The sequence below is a fragment of the Lepidochelys kempii genome, chromosome 9 (genome assembly GCF_965140285.1).
Source record: "Lepidochelys kempii isolate rLepKem1 chromosome 9, rLepKem1.hap1, whole genome shotgun sequence".
NCBI classification, from domain to species: domain Eukaryota; kingdom Metazoa; phylum Chordata; order Testudines; family Cheloniidae; genus Lepidochelys; species Lepidochelys kempii.
Genome location: NC_136388.1, coordinates 79,034,010 through 79,048,699, shown reverse-complemented (window position 1 = coordinate 79,048,699; position 14,690 = coordinate 79,034,010). Strand labels below are relative to the sequence as shown.

General features: G+C 44.2%; 1 protein-coding gene across 6 annotated transcripts in view; it reads right to left on the bottom strand.

Annotated features, from left to right (window-relative positions):
- Window positions 1-401: 401 nt before the first annotated feature.
- The window catches only part of OPHN1 (oligophrenin 1), a 123,666-nt gene continuing 109,377 nt past the window's right edge, over window positions 402-14,690 (bottom strand). For 5 of the 6 annotated variants that reach the window (XM_073360994.1, XM_073360992.2, XM_073360993.2 and 2 more), the window contains 6 exons: window positions 10,830-10,977; window positions 8,899-9,210; window positions 5,883-6,048; window positions 4,336-4,386; window positions 3,345-3,395; window positions 2,733-2,820 (listed from right to left, as the gene is read on the bottom strand). In XM_073360994.1, coding sequence (XP_073217095.1) covers window positions 3,353-3,395; window positions 4,336-4,386; window positions 5,883-6,048; window positions 8,899-9,210; window positions 10,830-10,977 — 720 coding nt within the window. In that variant the 3' untranslated portion in view covers window positions 2,733-2,820; window positions 3,345-3,352. Of the gene's footprint in view, window positions 2,821-3,344; window positions 3,396-4,335; window positions 4,387-5,882; window positions 6,049-8,898; window positions 9,211-10,829; window positions 10,978-14,690 lie in introns of all 6 variants that reach the window. The other variant, XM_073360996.2, reaches the window with a different exon arrangement.

The following is a 14,690-nucleotide window of genomic DNA, read 5'->3' as shown; positions in this document are numbered from 1 at the left end:
AAATAACAGGGAAAAACCAAACCAAACCCTTCTGAATTGTAGAACGTTTTCCTATTGGACTTGGGAAAATCAGCATTTGGGACTTCTCTACTAGACTAGACACTGCATTAGAAAAGGGACAAACAGGGACCAACACTGTAGGAAGGTGGACTAGATGGGGCTTGTTAGGTCTGCTCCATTTCCACTTTCTGTGATCCAGATGGGGCTTGTTAGGTCTGCTCCGTTTCCACTTTCTGTGATCCAGATGGGGCTTGTTAGGTCTGCTCCATTTCCACTTTCTGTGATCCACATCAGAATGTGCAAAGCCATTCGGTGTCTGATGGGGCCTGGCTCACATACCATCCGGAGGGCTAAAGCTTTTTAAATAAAATTCATGTAATTAAAGAAAGGGAGAGCACCGACACTTTGAAGGACACGTGTCCTGGGTTTTTACTTCATGGAAACTTGAACATCACAGCTAATTTAACCTTTGTACAAGAAAAAAATAGATCAGATGGTTGATGTCACATGGCACCTAAAAAATTCAGAACAGCTGTGCCAAATCCCCAGCTTTCTTCCTGTTGCTTTACTCATGGTCACTGACATGAGGGAATGTCCCTCAAACCCTCATACTGCAGGACCTTGCATATTAAAGCCATGTCACACTCATCCCAGCATACAGCTGTGCTTATGGAGAAAAAGAGCACAGGACAGAGAGAAGTGCGGTTCATTCACTGCTACCCATCATTGTTTAGAATTAAATAGAAATTTGAAAAACAAACCTCTTCTGGTGGGTTGTGTTCTTTTTCTCATTGATAAATAGCAATTCCTCCCCCAAAACCACCCCACAGATATCTTCTGCAAGACAAATGAATCTGGCTCTGTTTCTTTATTTCCTTCTGCATACAGAAGATTTATCAGTACAGCTGCGGCTGTGGGGAGAATGATTAACAGTACATTTTCCAAAGGGCCTCCAATTCTGGGTGTGTCTGCTTTTGAGTGACTAATATTTAGATACTTAGAGGCTGGGTTTTAATGCTGCTGAGCATTTGCTGCTCTCTTTGACTTCAGGAATTTTGGGTGCTCGGCTCTTTTGAAAATCCAGACCCACGGTGTCTCAAAACTGGGCATCCAAAATTAGAGGGCACGTTTGGAAATGTTGTCTGATCACACACATACAAAACTTTTGAGAGTTGTGGCCAAAATGGTGGCTAAATTCTTAGTGGCAGAATGGTGGTTTTGTGTCCTCCACTCCTTGGAGAGTCAGGGCCAAATTCAGACCTGGATTAAAAAGGTGCAGCTCCACTGATACCAGATGAAATTGGTCCATAGACTCTGGAGAAGATTCCCCACAAGATCAGTGTAATTCTGATACAGGTGAAAGCACTGTACGACTAGCTCTCAGTTTCCACTATGCACACTTGCAGTTGGGCCATCTTATCTTTGTGCATTTTTAACAACTTCACCTGAAGAGAATGTTACTTTTTTGGTGTTGATAGTGATTTTCTAATCACAAGAGTGTGTCATGGAGGAACTGGACTGGCTGCTCACACACTCTGAAAGCCCAGAGATGCTGATGTGCACGATGTAATATGGATGTTTACATCACTTTTTTAAAAGCCATCTTCACCTGCCACTGCTACAAGCACACCTCTGGGATTGCCAGTTGTGAGCACAGGACTGCAGACTAAGGGAACAGGCACACCATTCACACACCACTGTCATTTCCCGCAAAAACCAGAAGTACATTCATTAATAAAGCAGGATTTCACATTAGCTGCACACAGACAGGCGATAAGGACAGCTCTGAAAGCACCAGCAAATTGCATGCTCTGCAGTGGTCCTTTGGCAAGTCAGTATTTGTGCACTAGGCACAGCTGGAATACACGGCGTGGAGGTTTCCTTTGGTTTCAGACCCACTAACTTTATAGAAGGGTGTTTGTAATAACATGTAACCTCTTCTTCCAAGCAATCGGAAATCGGGGAGCAGCTCCACAAAGGCCCCTGACTAACAGAACACTGGCTCCTGGGAATGGCTTGGGGACATTTTCAGCATGTAAGGAAGATCAGAAATGGGCAAGGTGCTGCCTTAGGTCTGTGGGGGAAGGTAGGGAGACTGAACATTGCACAGCTATATGTATGCTGGGCTGAACACTGGCCTTCAGAGGAACCAGGACATGGACCCATATGGTTAACAGAGTTTTCTCGTAATGCCTTAACCACTGAAACAACACAATATGGTTTACTTAGCACTCAAACCAGTTTTTTTAAAACAGCATGTCAATAGCAAGAACTTTCCAACAGCAAAAGGATGTCAACTCGTCATACCCAGGTACCCAAGCTCTGGGTATTGGTCGCTTGCATTTTGACTGCACATCCATCCAAGCTCAATGTCTTTCCAGAGTGGAATTTCCAAAGGGTTGGAGGGCAGATTGCTTTCAGTACTTTCTGCTATTCCTTCCATGGCCTGCCTGCTGCTCAGTTCTGTAGATTAGGTCGGCTCTCACCACTCTGTCAGTCCCATGGTTTATTACCCTCCTTAGATATGACAAGCATCCTTTACATGTTGCCCAAGGCAGGAGCAAGGGGAGCTGTGGCAAAATGGCCCAAACCAAACATTTAATTTAACAGAGACAAGGGCTGGGTCTTCCTCCTATTTCATTCCCCTCTCTTTTAACTGCACGAGCTATTCACAATGGTATGCTCCACTGTCAGTGTCCAACAGGACAGCTGCACTCCAGGATCACATCACACAGATTGAAACAGTCTGGGGAGCAGGGGAATCCATTTCAGAAGCACGGAAAATCTCCTGGAGCCAGCCAGGGTTAGGTGGATAGAAGCCTGAAAGAAGAAAACGATCAGGTGAACAGTGTGAGACAGTCAATGGTGGCAAATACACATTGATCATTTAACCCTTAGAAACAGGCTTGAACCAAGCACGCCCTATTTCTGGGGTTGTTCGCACCTGGCCATGAACTTTGTTGGTGGCCCCTCACAATAAGGACTCAAACACACACTTATCTACCTTAAAGCCCAGTAGGACAAAGTAGTAGTGACCATAGCCAGGGTTCACAGAGAATAGGTAGCAGCTTCTGCAGCAGGTGCCAGTGGAATCCATGCCATGAAATAATAGATTTCCACGGAACACTGGTTTACCTTGCCCTGCTACACTGCACCAGGAAAGAGAAAATGGGCCACTTCTGACGACCTCTCCTCCCCAGTCTTCTGCTGGAGAAGGCGAGAGGAGGCCGCTATCTGTCTCTCCTTACAAATTCCCAGCTACTTCCACTGGCCTCCCTTCCACCCAGTCAGCTGAAGCCAGGTTAAAATTATGCAGTTGGTTGCTTTCTGTGACAGACACATACCTTTATCCTCAGCTCTCATCACTTGGGAGTCTGCCTTGCGGTGATGAGGAGCTGTGAGTGAGGGGAGAGGAGAAGGGAGAGAAACAAAATCAATTTAATAAACAAGCCTAAAATCAGGGCCATGAATCTACAAGGAGGAATGGGATGGCAGGCAAGGTTAATGTATATTGCTCAGTACATTAGGCAAGAAAATTGTAAGCATCACTAAGAGAGACATCCTCCCCTTCCCCCCATCTGTCACTTTCTAAAAGATCTACACACAGCCATGATTGTGCTTTAGGTACATGCCAAAAAAACAAACAGTGGTGCTGGTGATCTATAAGAATGGGAAGATGAAGCCTGCATGTATCGGTACTGCTCAGAACTAAATTTACAGCAGCAAGAAAGAGTGAACTGTATCTAATTCAAAACACTGACACCCTACCCTGCCCGGAAGATCTGACATGGACTTCAAAGCCATCATATTCATTAACAGTGGAGTTCTAATTGGAAACCGATTATGTGTAGTGTCAGTTTAATGTCTAATCCGGTATAACGAGGTTATACTCTGCACTTCCAAGGGGACAGATTCAAGGGAGCAATCAGTCTCATCTTTTTGCTGATCCTAAGCTTTTCATATACTGGGTATTGTGAAATACAACCAAACACCCAACACACTGGCATAGAGCTGAACTCACATCAACACAATGATCGAAAGAAATATTTATTACCTAGCAGATATGAACTCAAACTACAAAATTCAGATCCAGCTCTAGATTGTTATTCAGATCTAGCTTGTGAAGGCCCCAAAGTTTGTTTTGTTTTGATGCAGTGTTCTGGTTGGAAACCATCTCTTTACCCAGGAATACTGAAGTCCAAGAAAGAACCAGATGGGGGCCTCCTGCCTACACTGCCCACTTGTAATTAGAGGGTCACTTCTGTGCTGAGGTGCAGGCTTTTTTGTTTGTGTGTGTTTTTGTGTGAAAGCACCTTAGTTCCTGGCATCTCTTACCTGCTTGTCCTCCGGGAAGCTGTCTCGAAGAACTTTGTTCTGGAGGCCACTCTGCAAACAAAACCAGCAAAGTTCTTTGAGTTCTCCCATGATAAGGCAGTTATTTGATGAGACACTATTTGTATCAAAGAGCAATTATTTGGTGAGGGGAGGGAGATAGGCTGCCACTGGAAAGCACTGAGGATGGTCAACAATAGCATCCCACCAATATCCTTCTCTGGTCTGATCAGAGATGCTACTTCTGCTTTCACACCTCTGGTTTTGCTCTTGCCTGACACAGTACTGACCGCTTGCTGCCAGAGATGATGTCTTACTGCCTGCAGCCCAACGGCCTAAACCTCTCTGCTTGAGGATCTTTAATCCCTGTATCCTTAATTTTATGACCTATGATCTCCATCGGGCTTACCACAGACCTGACTTCCAATTGTAATTGTAACAGAAAGGAATCACAGCAAACGATTAACAGTAACAGGCCAACCTTTGCCCATCCTTCCTCAGGCATAAGGCCCACTGAAACCAATAGGAATTTGACCTGAGTAAGAAGTGCAAATTGCAGGATTTGGATCAACTACATAACACTGCTTAACTGAAAGTTATTCACCAAATCAAGCAGGGCTATTCCAGAGACACTGTATGTCGGGAGCACAATGCACGGGGACCTCAGACTCTGCTCCTCTCTGAACAAAGGACACTGCTTTCCCCATGCTGTGCCATGACACTGGGTATTGCACCTCTTGTTCCATTGAGGGCATGACACTTCATTGGCTTTTGTGTACTTAAATGGATGAATGTGGTCACAAAGGATGTTTCATAACAGCAAGTCATCTGCAATGGGGTATGTGAGGGCTTGGGGGAGGAAGCAGGTAGAAATCTTAACCCTACGACCTTGTGATCTATAGGAGAGTGGGAAGAAATGCCAGCATAGGGGTCCACGATAAAGTATCAGGTAGCCAGTGTCAGACCCTGACAGGGTGACAGAGCAATGAAAAATGTAAGCTCGGTTATGGTATTACCACACGAGTAGCACACAGTGAATTCTTTGCTGGTAACACTTAGAAGCCCTTCTTCAAGCCAAACTCCCACTGAAGTCAATGGTGAAATCTTGAGATCTTTAGTCATTCTTTACGTAAGAACACTCCCATTGAGTCCAATGGGATTATTGTCAGCTATAATGTAAGTGAAATTGGAGCACAGAGCTCAGTTTAATTAGTGGTCAGCTTCCCCCTCATTTTGCTGAGAACAAATCCAAGCAGCATCAACTCTTTCTTGGAAAGTTTGTTCTTTTGTGTGGCTTGTTCACCCAGAAGTGATTAGACGTTTCTCATACCATTGTTACTGGACACAACAGAGGGCCCTGGGGAGGAAATGGAGTCCCCATGACTAAACTACAAAAGGCTCATGGTTTCATTTGATTAGTGCCATTGTATGGCTTTTATCACCTTGCCTTTTCCTTCTGCACATTTTCCAAATCCCTTGACTGCTAGGAATTGCCTCCTGTTGGGCTTTTAAGTCCGGGCACACAGCCCTGATGGGGATTTCCTACTTACACAGATGAAGGCATTTCCTCCACTCCTCCTGCTATTGGCTCAGGCTTCTGCTCCAGCTTCTGGGGTGGGGGAGCTCTGCACGGAGGGTCTGGAGGTCTCACTGGGGGCCGTGTTATCACTGGCTTATCTCCAGGGGATCGAACTTTAGTGAAGGTGTCGTACTCACCTGAAAGGTTGAAGATGACAAACACTGTCAGCAATGCTTTGGAGTGAGAGCCAAAGATTGTGAAGAGGCAGAAGTTTCAGGCTGGTTGGAGAGAGGGGCACTATGGGAATCTAACTGCACAACCAGAGGCAGACATTACTGTTTCACGGCAAACTGACCCTGTTCAATGTCTCTGAGGCTATTATTGCATTATTTGAGATAAAAAAAACTAACCACAAGGTTTTCCAATGGAAACCATGTTCAGTGCTTCTCTACGGAATCAGGGAGAGACTGATTAAATTCTAATGCTCAGTCATAGCTGAGATTACTGAAGTTCCCTCTTAGGACCTTCCCGAGCCTCTGCTTCACCAAACTTCACACTAGGCCTTTATTCCAGGAAGCTGGACTATATTTACTCTGCTCCATGCATCTTCCTTCCCCTTCCCTGGATTCCTATCCACTCCCTTCACCAGCTTCCTATTCCTCCCACCCTGAGTTCCTTGGCCTGGCTTCCTATCCATCTCAGAATCCAGCTGAACACTACAATCATACTTTTCAAAACTCTCCATGGCCCTGCTGCACCCAAACTCTTTGACCTGTTATCAACCTAGGCCCTGCTCAGTCACTGCACTCCATCTACTTTGACCTCCTGCATCCTTTACCTTGTCTTGCCACCACTGGCAGAAGGTTGTGGGGTAAAATGCTCTTTCATTTGTGCCACTCAATCTCTCCAAATCCTTTCTCCCTCCTTCCTCTGTGACACTAAATCATTCTTTCTCTTCCCATTTCACCTTCCAAGCCACTACCCAACTTCTTTAGGAAGCATTTTGACTGATTCATAGATTATGAAACCAGAAGAAACATTGTGATCATCTAGTCTGACCTCCTGCATAACACAGGCCATAGATTAATTCCTGTTAAACTTGACTATATCTATTTATATCTATATCTCTTTTAAATCAAAATTGGATTGTTTTCTAAAAGTTTCCAGTGATGGAGAATGCACCACAAACCTTGGTAAGATATTACAGTTAAAAATATATTACAATGTTAAAAATTGATGACTTATTTCTAATCTGAATTTGTCTAGCTTCAACTTCCAGCCACTCAATCTTGTTATACCTTTGTATGGTAGACTGAGGAGCCGTCTTTTACCCAATTTCTGTTCGCCATGTAGGTACTTATAGATTGTGATCACTTTACCCCCCAACCTTCTCTTTGATAAGTAGATTGAAGTCCTTGAGTCTCTCACCATAAGGCATATTTTCCAATCCTTTAATCATTCTCATGAATTTCTTTGAATCCTCTCCAATTTTTCAGTACCCTTCTTGAATTATGGACACCAAAACTGAACACAGTATTCCAGTGGCTGCATCAGTGCCAAATACAGATGTTATATAAACTCCCTACTCCTACTCGAGATTCACTGTTTATACATCCCAAAATCGCATTAGCCTATTTTGTCAATGTGTGTACTTTGGACACACTATAGAGATGCAATGTGTTACATTATAATAACATAATAACTTCAAATGCAAAATAGCAGTTAATGTTCAGCCACTTCCATATGTAAAAACCATCCTATTATACCAAAAGCAGATTTCTATCCAATACTTATAGGTCAGATTTATATGAGATCAGTAGTATTATTCAAATTAACTTTATGGTTATGCTACCAAGCCAAACCTTGTTATTCTCTTTCTTTTTATTATACCCAGGAGTCAACATAAGTGTGCAGTCTACTGTTTCCTTTCTAAGTGCGAGACTGTGAAGGCTATTAGGTTATGAAAGCATCTAGCAAGCAGAGAGATGAACACAGGAAGAGCTGTCAATGCATAAAACAATCATCTTTCTTTTTTATAAACAACCCACATCTGTGTCATTGGAGTGATCTGTACATTTTGGCAAAGTACCACACCTTCCTTTATCTATTTTAAATGGAAAATGTCAAGTTAAATTTGGTCCCAAATTGAGTCTTTTAAATTACCAAAAGAAAACAAGTTTTTTATCACATTTGTGCTAAATAGAAATGCTTCCTTGATTTTTTAAAATTCCAGTGGAAACAGATGAAATAAATCTTGCCCTGCCAGTGTGTGCAATCCAGCCATTGCGGCATCAAGAACCTAAAAGGGAAACTGACTATAAGCAAAAGTAAAAGTGACTTCATTGATTTTCTTTGTCTGCACTGAGAGAAATACAAAATGCAAGTGCACTGCCTAAACAGCTAAAAGCATTTTGTATTTTTCAAATTACTCAAGTTTTCAATATCTAAAGCACTCATCTTAGATGGTTCTGAATCATTTCTATTCAGATTTGAATTCTGATTTTACAGAGTCCATTGGGCCACTATGTGATCTCTGAATCTAAAGGTCGAACCCTTGCATGAGTTCCCAGCATGTCTTGTGCCCATGCCACTAATGCTTCAGAGGACTAGTCTACCGTATCAGCATTGCTACATAAAGCTCTGAAATAGCACAGGCCAATCTATGCCCTTTCCTCCATCAGTAAGCAACAGGCTGAGCTTACAAACCCGTCTGTAATAAAAATGGGCTGTAATAAAAATGTAATAAAAATAAAAAAAAATCATGATGATTGGATCTGGATCAGAACGTCCTCAGAAGGAGGAGGGTCCGGCTCCAGTGGTCCATGTGAGGGTTTTGATCTCAGGTCCCCTACTGTTGAACTGCATGAAAAGAGACACAGGTTGCAAAAATAGCACTTCCCTCTGCAAACCCCCTCCCCCTCCAGTCTGACAAAACGCAAAACATTTGGGGTGCTTGTCACAATGTTTGCTGTGATTTCTGCAGTGCAACAAGATGGGCGAGAGTTCCACCCAAGGTCAGCTGAGACCTCCCAAAGCAGAAAACTTACCCTCCTTGCTGTATATCATGGGCTTCAGAGTAGGCCTCTTAGCATGGACAACAGAGGTCTTTAGAGCAGTGGTGCCAGTCACCACTCCGTTTGCGGCCTTGTTGGCGAGCTTAGCTCCCCCATCCTGCAGCTTGGACACCAGCTTTCCCACAACCACCTCAGAGGACTGTTCATGCTTGCTCTCTGAGCCAGGCCTCCCAGGATCAGCCTCCCCTGCTCTCTGTGTAGGCAGTCTGCTGCGATGTAGCGGCTTGGGGGCTTCTGTACTATTCGAGATGATGGTGCCGTTAGGAGTCTGATCACGGGTGTCACCTGGGAACCGAAGGAAAAGGGAATAAATGCAGGTACCAGGAGAAATCCTGAGATGCACAGGGCCTGATTTTCACAAGTGCTCACTCAGCACTCGCTGCTCGCAGCGCCTTTGAAAACAGGCTCCGAGGGTCTGTGATAGTAACTAGAAATTAGCAAACCTGCCTGGTCTGCTTTTGTGGCCCACACTGTGTGCAGTGCGAAAGGGAACTCGCTTGCCCTGGTGGTGAGAAATAAGTGACCGTGAAACGTTTCTTCAGTTTCACTAATCTAAGGTGAGAAAAGGAAATCTACTGATGTACTTTTAAAATCTATGATTTTTAGAGGGACACTGTTGACTTCCATTTCCTAGTCAATTTAAAAACATAAAAAATAAAAGTCGTTTCTGGGAATACACTTGCCTGTGAATCCCCCTGACAGATTTTGTGGTTTTACTACCATGTTTTCATAGTTTTGCAAATGTTTTTATTTTCCCTGTTGCTGTGTGAAAGATCCATACAAACAACAGAGTGCACCACAGAGAAACTGACTGCACTACGGTCTCTGACCTGCAAGGTGTCAACACCCTGGTCCTCAGTCAGCAAACATTTAAGCACAAGCTTAATCTTAAGTACCTGAATAGGTCCACCAACTTTAAGGGACTACTCTAGTGCTTAAAGTTAAGCATGTGCTTAAATGAATTGGTAAATTGGGCCAAATGCTCAAACTTGCAAGTTCAAGTCCAAAAGCACAAAGTAAACAAACTGAAAACAAAACAGAGAACTATTTTTTTCCTAATCTCTTTCAGCAACAGGAGTAACAAGTAATGATCTTAGGAGTAACTTGTAACAACAACTGGTAAAACATCTGCAGACAAAAGCATGAGTAGAAGTTGACTGTGCCCCTTCAACATGACAGCAGTGTGCCTCTGTATTAGTAAATACTAACCAACAAAATAAATTCAACAGGGGAAATGCTTTAATCAGGGCTTGTTAAGCAATGACTCAATTCCTTGCTCTTATTTTTCTTGCGGTGCCTCACTTGCTTCACCCTGCATTGCCAGTGGCTCAGGCTCATCACGAGCTCTCTCAGTATCGAGCTCTGTTCAGTACAAGTAAGTCAATCCTAGGGCTTAAAGCAAGCACTGATCTGCTTAGCTTGACTGCACTCCGTGGCTCAGCGCTGCTGGAATTGACGCTAGAGCTGCATCTCATATGCTGTGCTAGAGAAGATGCTTTTATTTTTCAAATCTATGAACTTATTTACATTACGCTGCACTTTTATCTGTGGAACTGTGAGGCCCTTTCGAATGGAAGAGCACGGTGTTTAATTTAGATCTCTGAAGGATCAAGCTATGAGAAAACCCTGCTCCAAAGTAGTTTAGGAGCTGTTAGATCAGAAGCAGCCTAAATGCAGATATTTACTCTCCTTCCACTTTCTACAAGGGGAAACAAAAACTCCGAACAACCCCTCTTCCCACCCCACACGTTAATGCCCTTGGAAATGTGATGCTGTTGCTGCAGTTTCAAATCCATCCCTCCCACAATGAATGGGAAGCTGGGATCCAGCGTACAGTGCCAACCAGAGAACTGTAAAAGCTGGAGACTGAGGTGGTAGCGGTATCAGTGAACAGCTGAACTGACCTTTATTTTCTTCCAGGGAACCACCATAGAAGACAGGTCTTTCCCTCAGCGGGCGCTTGGAGATTGTGATGGGTTTGTGCCTTCGGGCAGCTACCCTGGGAGGAGGCACTGGGGGGGCAGCACTGTCCTCAGGTGGGCTGGAGTAGATCTGTAGGGAAGAGTGATTTAGAAGGATATGATTTCAGTTGATCCTCTGCTCCACTGTTACTTGACACTCACTATATTGGGCCAATCAGGCCAGACTCCTGGGGTTTCCCCATAGCCCCTTAATCAAACAGATTTTTAACTAGAAGTCATCCTCAAATGGATTATATTTGACATCAAGATTCAAAGCTCTGAACAGGAAGGAAGAATGGTCTTGGATTAAAAGCACAGATCTAGGAACTGAGAGACTAGGGTTTTATTCTTGACTCTGACCCTGACATGCATCTGTGATGCTGGGAAATTCAGTTGGCTTATCTGTGCCTCAGTTTCCCCCTGTAAAATTGGGATTATGTTATTTCCTTCCCTCACGGGAGTATTGTCATGATCTATTTATTACTATTTGTAAAGGACTGGAAGGTGTTATAGAAGGACAACCTCTTATTACTGTTATCATTGGCTAGGCAATGTTAATCATTCAAATCCAAAGAGTCGACTTTGGATTTTTTGCAAAGCTCCTGCTATGTTTTAAGATCTGCTGATCATGATTCATGCACTCCCTTTCCAAAGGACAGACTCCCACCCCAAAGCCATGTGACTCAAGAGCAGGGTAATAAGGGAAATGCATCTCACTGAGATAAAGTATACACCTAGAGATCAGTCCTAAACTATGTCCAATAAGTGCTGGGTGCAGTTGACTGGGGGAGCTGCAAAGGAGCCATGTGCAGCTCAGCAATCCTGGAGTTAAGTTTACACTTCGTCCAGCTTAGTTTAGAGCTGTTTTAGGGTTGCTCTAAACTATGCTGGCTGAATACCTCTCTCCCCTGTCCCCATGGGGCTGGTAGGAGAACCAGGGATCACTAGAGTGCAGCAATGCTCTAATGCTGCCAACAGCCTCTCTACACCAAGGCTAGGAGAGGGGATAGCATTAGGATTGCCACCTTGGTAATATTTAAAAACCGGACACTGCAGCAGGAGTGCTGGAACTTCCCCTGCCCCCTTACTTCCCCCCGAGGCCGCACCTGTGCCCCGTCTCTTCCCCTCAGAGGTCCCACCTGTGCCCTTCCTCTTCCCTCCAAAGCCCTGCCCCTGCCCCTTTCCCCGAGGCCCTGCCCCTGCCTGCCCCTTCCCCTCGAGGCCCCGCCCCCATCCACTCCCCTTCTCTGTCGCTCGCTGCTTTTCCCCTCCCGGCATCCCCCAGCCCGGGTCAGGAGGGACTCACATGCAGAGCCAAGGCCGGGAGCGGCAGCCACCTGACACAGGCAGGAGGCAGCCCCGGCTGAGTAGGGGCTGGTGCAGGTGATGACCTGCTGCCTCCCCCCATCCCTTGCCTGCAGTAACCAGACTTTAGGTATCCGGTTAGTAGATCTGACCAGACACTGTCAGGTCCCCTTTTCGACTGGACTTTTTGGTCAAAAACCAGGCACCTGGCCACCCTAGATAGCGTATCAGCTGGCTATGACAGTCCTGCAGCACCTAGGAATTCTCCTGTGCTGGACAAATCCCTAGCTGTCTGCTTATACCAGCTTTTTGGTCTGTTTGCAGCATCGGAGCAGCACAAATGTGGTGGAGTAAGGTTCAGTACAACCACTGAGCTTTGGGGAAAGCTGTGCATTACTAACTGTGTTCACTAGGCTGCTATGTCTCTTGGTGTGGGCTTTTTTCTAGACAGATTTCCTGTTATGCAGCTTTGCACGCACCCACTTCAAAAACTGAAATGCTAAACTAGACAATGCTATAAAAAAACCCTAATAAAACATGCCTTTCCACACGATGGCAGGGCATATTAACCAGGCCTCAAAGCAGACAGTTGATGAGAAGAGCAAATTTAATCTTCTGCAGAAATCATTCAAACAACCCCCACATTAGCATCAAAAGAAACCATCAGACCCATGGCCGCTCAGTTACTAATTTGTCTTAAACAATCGTTGATTAATAAATCTGGTTCCCTGTCATACTGGTCATCCAGCCCTTACTTCTGACTTGGGTGGTTTTAATTTAGTTGCTCTCATTTATTCAGGTCCTTTCTTCACAGTTGAAGAAGCATTGATTAACCTTTGAACAGGCTTTTGAAGACATAAAATACCATATGAAGGCCGCAATCCAACTGCTATTGAATTCTTTCCACTGATGTTACAGGGGATTAGATTGGGCGCTAAATGCTCAGTTATTGTATAGGCCCGGAATGGATGGCTCAGGGCAACTGTAATGGGATACAGAGATGTTCCCTTTTAGATCACTGATCTAAACTTGGCCTGGCTTGATAGCTACCAAAAATCATGACGATCTGACAGTTAGGTGGCCTGTGTGGAATGGATTGCTGGTCACGGACAAGAATCCCAATCGTAAAAAATTTCATAACTGACACCTTTGCTAGCAGCATTGGCAGAAAGAACAGAAAATGAATGAAGCCTGGAGACTGAACCACTTTGTCACTGGAGAGGGGACTCTCACTGCGTGGGGAAGCATGCTGGGCCACTGCCCGTTCTGCACCTATTTTTGGTTCAGGGATTTTTGGGGAGTCATTCACACATGTTTTAAATGTAATAATCACTTTTTCCCCTGTATAAAACAATTTCTTTGTTAGAAAACTGATTTCCTTCCTCTTTCAAACCAAGAGAAATTCTGTGAGGTCAAACAAGTGGGATGAGACAGTGTAACACTCTCCAGCTTCTTTTTCCTGAATCTTCTTGGGTCATGAAGACCTGGCAGAATGTATAAAAGTGATGACAGGTCCCAGGCATCTCTGCAATCAGATTCCCCAAGGTCTAACTTACAATACCAGCATGTGAGCAGTAGGGAGCATGATCTCTCTCTACTGATCAAGCAAGTACAGGGATGTAATATTTTCAGTGGCATTAACCATTTCTCAAACTCTCCAGTCAGTTTGGTACAAATGCTGTTTGTTAGGATTGGGCGTGTGCTCCTGCTTTTTCCCATCTCTCTTTGTATTCAGCACGAGAGATATTCCATGCTTTGCAGCTGTATGCACACAGCTGCCTCTCTGAATTCAGGGCAAGAATTCAGGAATCTCTTCCAAACTCCAGTCTCTTGGGTTTGGATCTTTTGCTTTGAGATCCTGTGACATAAAGCAGCTGTCGACATTTAACAGACTCTGACTCCAGTGGTTCAGTTCTTTGCAGATGGCGATACTTTTTCTCCATCCTAGAATACGAAGGTCCAGAGTGTTCCCTTTGCCCTGATGCCAAGGAGGTTTCTTTGGCATTATTAGCCCATGATTTAAAAGCACAACTTTGGGAGTCATTAAAATAGCAGAATAAGGATCAATGAATCAATACTAAGGCAAGTTTCACAAAACCTGTTGAAACGCCAACCTCTTTCCTGTCTGCAATGCGCTAAGGAAAGTCACATCATGGCTCTTAAAGGAAGAGTACTTCCAGCATCAACTCTTACACCATTACCACAGACAGGCAAATGCAGGAGATGCTTTCTAGCTTGATATGTAAGTGCTGCTGAAATATGCAGCCATCCACAGCTTTCCAAGATGCTGACACAAGCCCTGTTTGCTTTGTGTATTTTGAAATGAAAATCAAATTTAAATAATTCAGAAATATAATGATATTGACCCAATCTCAGCATTAGACACTAAAGTTCATACAGCAACAGGAGTTATTTCCAGAGGAATCAAATTTTTAATTTAGCTGTGGCATGGAAATTTAAGCTGTTGAAGCAATAATTACCCAAACTGACTTAGTGAAT